General features: G+C 42.0%; 1 protein-coding gene across 1 annotated transcript in view; it reads left to right on the top strand.

Moving 5' to 3' along the window:
• The first annotated feature begins 883 nt into the window (after nucleotides 1-883).
• The window catches only part of LOC126466705 (inter-alpha-trypsin inhibitor heavy chain H4-like), a 151143-nt gene continuing 144934 nt past the window's right edge, over nucleotides 884-7092 (top strand). The window contains exon 1 of the mRNA XM_050096403.1: nucleotides 884-1048. Coding sequence (XP_049952360.1) covers nucleotides 947-1048 — 102 coding nt within the window. The 5' untranslated portion in view covers nucleotides 884-946. The remainder of the gene's footprint in view (nucleotides 1049-7092) is intronic.

Raw genomic sequence — 7092 nt, 5'->3', positions numbered from 1 at the left:
ACTACGGTGTTTAAGTTAGATGGATGCATTCACTCCTTTTTGCAGATGACCAAATATTTTCGCAAGCAGCAGTCAAGAAGTGGCATACATACAGACTAAGTTTTACAAGGACAAGGTGCATCAAAATTAATTCTGAGAACACACAGTACGTATCTATAGGTAAAAAAGGAATGATTTGATTTTCAAGAAAAATATTTTCAGAATGTGAAAATTTAAATTTTTATGTTCTGTTATATATTATGACAAAGTTATTGAAATCAAAGTAATGATGGGTAAATGAGCAACGAAATCTCTACGTGTATTAATCTGGAACAATAGTATTAGCCAACAGACCAAAAAAGGGCTTTCCATAGTGGTAGTGAGAATGTAGTTGCTTATGGTGCAGAAATGTAGCCACTTACGAGAAATAGAATGGAAGTCAGGACAATGGAATTAGATTTTATGTGATGATGCCTGTAAGTCAAGCGTGAAGATAAGATCGAAACATCAAATTCTTGGAGAGAAATGAAAGTGATATAGTCCACAACGAGCAGACTGGAGAATAAAAGTTAGTTGTTTGGGCATGTTAAAGAACTGAGTAGTGCAAGGTAGGCCAAGGAAGTGTTAATATGAGCCCCCAGTAGAACTGAATTTCGACGGCAAACCTTCTCATGCAAATTCGTATTGATAGAGGAGTGGACGAGAATAGGTTAACAGCTTTCGGTTGGAATAACCGATATTATTCAAAAGAAAAAGAACTTTGCGAAGGCTGGTAGGTGAGTAGAATGAGTTGTCGCAGCGAAGTCGATATTATCAATAGTGAGTCAGGCTGGCGTTGTTTGCACTTATGGAAAGAGGCGGGCGGTATCGAGTAAAGGGAGCAGGCTGCCAGTCGCGGAGGCGGCGACCAGCGCTGCGGGTCAAAGGTCGCCTGCTGACGTCACAGGGTTTGGGCGGCTGGCTGGTGATGGGACGGCGGCGCGGCCTGCAGCCGCAGTTGCAGCTGGCGATGGACTTCAGGGCGGTCGTGGTGTCGGCGGCGGTGCTGCTGGTCGCCGTCTCTGCTCAGGTTATCTCGCTCATCAGTCACTCCATTCGTAACCTAGATTCAGTTGCAGTTGCAATTGTTTTCAAATGCTGAATCTTCATCTTAAAAGAATTATTCGAGGAAATTATTTTGTTGTTATGTACATCTAAATCCATATTTGTACTCTGAAAGCCAGGGTGAGGTGTGTGGTGGAGAGTACTTCTCACACCACTCTCACTTCTTCCTTTCCTGTTCAAGTCGCGAATAATGCACGGCAGGGACTGGTGTGAGCTCGAATCTAGTTTCGCCTCCATGGTCTTTTCGCACGATATACGTAGGAGCAAGCGTTACACAGGCTGATTCTTCTCTGGAGACACGGTATGAGAATTTTTAGAGTACACCATAATGTGATACACGGCGCCACCTCTTGAAGCGTGTTTCACTGGAGTTGGACGATCATCTCCGAGACGCTTTCGCGCTTGCTAAGCGAAACCGTGACGAATCGCTCCTCACTCCTTTAAATTTCCTAGTAAGTTTCCTGTAGCTATCTTAAGTAGGAAACGTGTCGCTCAATGACAGTTTTGGAAGGTACCTCCTTAGTTTGTCGTCTACACTTTCTACGGACTCTTCCAATGAATCTGTGTGGCATCTGGCTTTCCTACGCTTAGCTTTATGAGATTGTTTCACTTTAAATCTCTCCGAACGCACATTCCCAGATATTTCATGGGTGTGACGATTTCGAGTAATCATTTGGGTGTTGTGTAATCAAGCAAGAAATGGTCTTTCCGTCTATTTGTGCGCATCCCATTAAATCGGTTTATGTATAGGGCCAAATAGTAATCTCTGCACAAAGCGACAACCCTCTCCATGTTTGCCCGCATCTCGTGGTCGTGCGGTAGCGTTCTCGCTTCCCACGCCCGGGTTCCCGGGTTCGATTCCCGGCGGGGTCAGGGATTTTCTCTGCCTCGTGATGGCTGGGTGTTGTGTGATGTCCTTAGGTTAGTTAGGTTTAAGTAGTTCTAAGTTCTAGGGGACTGATGACCATAGATGTTAAGTCCCATAGTGCTCAGAGCCATTTGAACCATTTGAACCTCTCCATGTTTTCTTGAATTTGGCTGCGATTTTCTAGCCTTGAAGATTCTCTAAATGCCGGCCGGAGAGGCCGAGCGGTTCTAGGCGCTACTGTCTGGAACCGCACGACCGCTACGGTCGCGGTTTCGAATCCTGCCTCGGGCATGGATGTGTGTGATGTCATTAGGTTAGTTAGGTGTCATTAGTTCTAAGTTCTAGGCGACTGATGACCTCAGAAGTTAAGTCGCATAATGCTCAGAGCCATTTGAACCATTTGTGATTAGAGTTGGCTGAATGGTCTTGGCAAGCATATGCTGCTGAAAGCTTATAAACGGCCCATTCACATTAAGATGACCACAGCCTAGGTTCGACATCAAAGTGCAATAACTACTCACAGACGGCAGGCGGCAGTGCTAGCACTGGCTGGTACGTAAGGTTTGTCGAGTGGGTAGCTTGTGGGGGGCGGTAGGTGAATGGGGGGGAGGGGGGGGGGAAAGGTTTTGGAGCGGGACGGGGACGTGGAAAAAAGTGCAGACTTTGTGCATGCGGAAACGCAACGTTTTATCTGACGTCGCAGACGGCATTATCAGTAGCTTTCGATCTAAGGGTAGAAACATTTTCGATACAGCGAAGTTTATTAGCTGCTCACTTGCAGTGCTTAAAGTATACCGTGCGTGACAAAATTGCTCTCTCCAAAACCGGCGCTGAAGCAAGTGTGATGCGCCACGGGCCATAATGTGAACGATGGCTGCGGAGATGTGTACGGGCGAGTGGAACTGCGACTGTTGAGAAACTGACTGGCCAGGCATAAGATCGTCACAGATGAGAACTGGATGAGCAAATCGGGAGTGTATGAAGTAAAATATCAGGATTGCGAAGCGAGATACGTGGGGCAGACGGGACGGAATTTTACAGTTAGATTTAATGAGCATAATAAGGAAGAGAATGGCTCGTCAGCTGTAGCAATAGCATCTCAAAAATGAGCAGCATTCGTTGGGAGGTATAACAAAAAACGTGAGGTTGTTGAAGGAACAAGGTGGTTTATATCGGATTTAGAGGAGATAGAGATTTATCCACGTTGAAAGAGAAGTGCGTCAGCGTTTTAAATGAGAGATCGGAAGTGTCTAAAGGATATTTCTGGTCACACTTTCTGCGATGTCCTCCTTAAGATGCAGCCGTCAAGGTATTTTACCTAGTGACACAGGATTTCCTCATGCTCTTTCCGTTTAGATTGTAGGGTAGATGTAGTGTTAAATTAGAATGGACTAGGTCCAGATAGGCTTTTCTCAAAGATTTTATGACAGACAGTAGTATCGTCGGTGCTGAGATTTAGGTATTAAGTAAATATCATCGTTGATGGGCGATGGCAGTGGCTTTCAGTTTGCAACTGTACCTCGGGAACGGTGGATACATCGGCTTGTGATGTTTTATATTTTATGATTTGAGTTGACCATGGACGGGTGCAACTTATTTTTAAGTTGTGAGGAGGCCTAATGGCATAAAATTTCTTAAGGTAGGTTAGAACTCAGGACGCCCGTAATCCTTATGTATTTGACGATATAAGGGACATCGTTTTATCTGTTTTCCTTGTTTTTAATACTTGAAAATGGGTGGAATGTTGTCCTGAAACATATTCTGGCAATAATCACACGATTGACAACTGGGCTGAAGGTCCTCAATATTCCTTGAATGACAGTTGTTTGATGACTTCACATCAGTTACACGTTCAGGTTGTAACTCAATAATCTCACACTGTATCACGCCGTCCAATATAGGATGTTAAGACAGTTCTGCTTAGAATTTACAGTTCCACAAACGTATATTGCGTTCTGTGCGAAGTTCAAAACTCATGAACCTTTGCTGTTTGTCGATCTGCAATTTGTTTCCTAAGCTGAATGCACATCTGAGATCTAAAAGGGCGAAACATGTGCATGTCATTAGTCTAGAAACCATTGATGCTGTATTCATTGCGATCTCCTGTTATAACATCCTTTGAGTTCAGTTTTGAAACCATGTAAAAATGATACCCAGATCGCGCAAGATACCAAACCTTAGGTCGTCATCTCGGAATGCTGATTCGGTGCATTTTTGGCTCACCTGTTGGTGCTAAACTAACGCTCAGCGCCTTACAACGCCTACCGTACTGTATCACACGTGATAAAACTCTTAACTCAGGCACGGTTCACGGGTTTATCATTGTGAATGACATAGCAAGTGCTCAAAATGTTGACCTGGAGCTCTGATACATGATAAAAAGCGATTCCAGACAGACAGTAATATCCACAGAATTTCATCTGGACTTGATATTGTTCACTAGGGTGTTCTGTCGAATTGTTTTCATTTTATGTGTAAAATGGGATCAACTCGGCAGAACACCCCGGTATTAATCAACCACACCGAGAAAGCCTGACAGATCTCGTCTGGTCATGTTAGTATAAAGACGTGCGTTTTTCCCAAAGGTAAAGTTGTAGAGATGCCTAGTCTGTTGAACACGGAAATGAATTTATGTTTCCAAATCGACCAATCCAACGACCTCCAATTTTCTGTTAAGATCTGTAATTATTACTTTGTTATGGGCAACGCAGCAGTTTTTTTCGTAACACACGGGTTACCTTTTGTGCAGGGGGATATCTTCCAGCAACTGAAGCAGAAGACCATAATCACCATCATCTATATTCATGGGTTTGGTTTGACAAACGTGTTCCGGCTTCAGCTTCTTAGCTCTATAGTTTCCTAGGCCGACCCACATGCCTTATTCCTTTGGGTATATATTGCTAGGCTACTGTAGGTTGTCTGTCTTATTGATTTCTCTTTAATGTTGTTTCCCTTTCTACTATTTGTCGATTTCTTTCTGTTATTGCAGATATGTTAAGCTCATTTATAACATCTTCATTTCTTACTCTGTCTCCTAGTTTACATTATTTATGTGAGGAATTTCATTTCTGACGTCACTATTCGATTTGTGTTTGCCTTGTTTGCTATCCAAGCCTCAGACTGTAAAATGGCAAAGGAGCAGATGGTTTTTTATAGAATTTCAGTTGGCTTACTTTAGTTGTTTTGCTGTTGAATGTTCTTGTTATTGTTCCACAGACAACCTGAAATATTACTATTTTATCCTCTATGTCATTGTCGTACTCAAGAGAAATGTCGCAGCCCAGATAGTCAAAATGACATGACTGCTCAATTATCATGTGTTATGTTACTACTTTTCATCACACCTGTCGTTTACCTCGGAATGCCATTAACTTTGTCTTTTCTGTGGATATTATGGAATTACAATTTTGTTCAACCTTCTATAATTTAAAAATATTTCTTTCTAATTATCTTTCTGAAGAGGTTATTATAGTCTTGTTCTCAGCATATATTAATGTTCCTATACAACAGTCCTTAACTAGTGTTACTCCTTTGTTCTTTTTTGTTTCCCCAGACCATATTTTAACCGCGTCATTTATATATAAATTGAATGATAATGGAGATAGGCTGCAGCCTTGTTTAACTCATTTGTTAGTCGTAATACCATTACTTCGTATTTCGTCCCACGTTCTATCAAAAATTTAGATTCATTATATGAGCTTTTTATGGTACGTATCAAGTGTAGCGAGACTCAATTTTCTTATGGTATTACCGAGAGTGTCGTCCTGTTTAATCTGCCTAGTCGATAAAAGCGATGTGTGCCTCACCATTAACTTCCATTCTTTTATTTATCAATGACTTCAAAATAAATACTTTATCCTATCATATAAATTGTTGATGGAGTACAGCAAGCAGCTACAAATTGATTTTGGGATACTTTATTCAAAAAATACCGACAGCGGTTTCGAATTTTTTCAATTAATCATCGAATTGTTTTTTCATGCTTCCATCAATACAGATTATACATTGGTTTCCTGCGCGTTGTCCTAGGATAAACCATAATTTGTTGTTGTTGTGGTCTTCAGTCCTGAGACTGGTTTGATGCAGCTTTCCTTGCTACTCTATCCTGTGCAATCTTCTTCAGCTCCCAGTACCTACTGCAACCTACATCCTTCTGAATCTGCTTAGTGTATTCACCTTTTGGTCTCCCTCTACGATTTGTAACCTCCAAGCTGCCCTCCAATACTAAATTGCTGATCCCTTGCTGCCTCAGAACATGTCCTACCAACCGATCCCTTCTTCTAGTCAAGTTGTGCCATAAATTTTTCACCGGCCGGGATGGCCGAGCTGTTCTAGGCACTTGAGTCTGGAACCGCGCGAACGGTGCGGTCGCAGGTTCGAATTCTGCCTCGGGCATGTATGTGTGTGATGTCCATAGGTTAGTTAGGTATAAGTAGTTCTAAGTTCTAGGGGACTGATGACCTCAGAAGTTAAGTCCCATAGTGCTCAGAACCATTTTTTGAACAAATATCTCTTCCCAATTCTAGTGAATACCTCATTAGTTATGTGATCTACCCATCTAATCTGCATTCTTCTGTAGCACCACATTTCGAAAGCTTCTATTCTTTTCTTGTCCAACACGGCTACATGGCTACATGGCTACACTTCATGCTAATACTTTCAGAAACGATTTCCTGACACTTAAATTTGTACTCGATGTTAACAAATTTCTCTTCTTCAGAAACGCTTTCCTTGCCATTGCCCGTCTACATTTTATATCCTCTCTACTTCGCCCATCATCAGTTATTTTGCTCCCCAAACAGCAAAATTCCTTTACTACTTTAAGTGTCTCATTTCCTAATCTAATTTCCTCAGCATCATCCGACTTAATACGACTACATTCTCGTTTTGTTTTTGTTGATGATCATCTTCTATCCTCCTTTCAAGACACTGTCCATTCCATTCAACTGCTCTCCTAGATCCTTTGCTGTCTCTGACAGAATTACAATGTCATCGGCCAACCTCAAAGTTTTTATTTCTTCTCCATGGATTTTAATTCCTACTCCGGATCTTTCTTTTGTTTCCTTTACTGCTTGCTCAATATACAGATTGAATAACGTTGGGGATAAGCTCCAATCCTGTCTCACTCCCTTCCCAACCAC

This window comes from Schistocerca serialis, chromosome 1 (assembly GCF_023864345.2).
Source record: "Schistocerca serialis cubense isolate TAMUIC-IGC-003099 chromosome 1, iqSchSeri2.2, whole genome shotgun sequence".
Classification (NCBI taxonomy): Eukaryota; Metazoa; Arthropoda; class Insecta; order Orthoptera; family Acrididae; genus Schistocerca; species Schistocerca serialis.
Note: the sequence above shows the minus strand (reverse complement) of the source record. Positions and strands in the feature narration are given on the sequence as shown.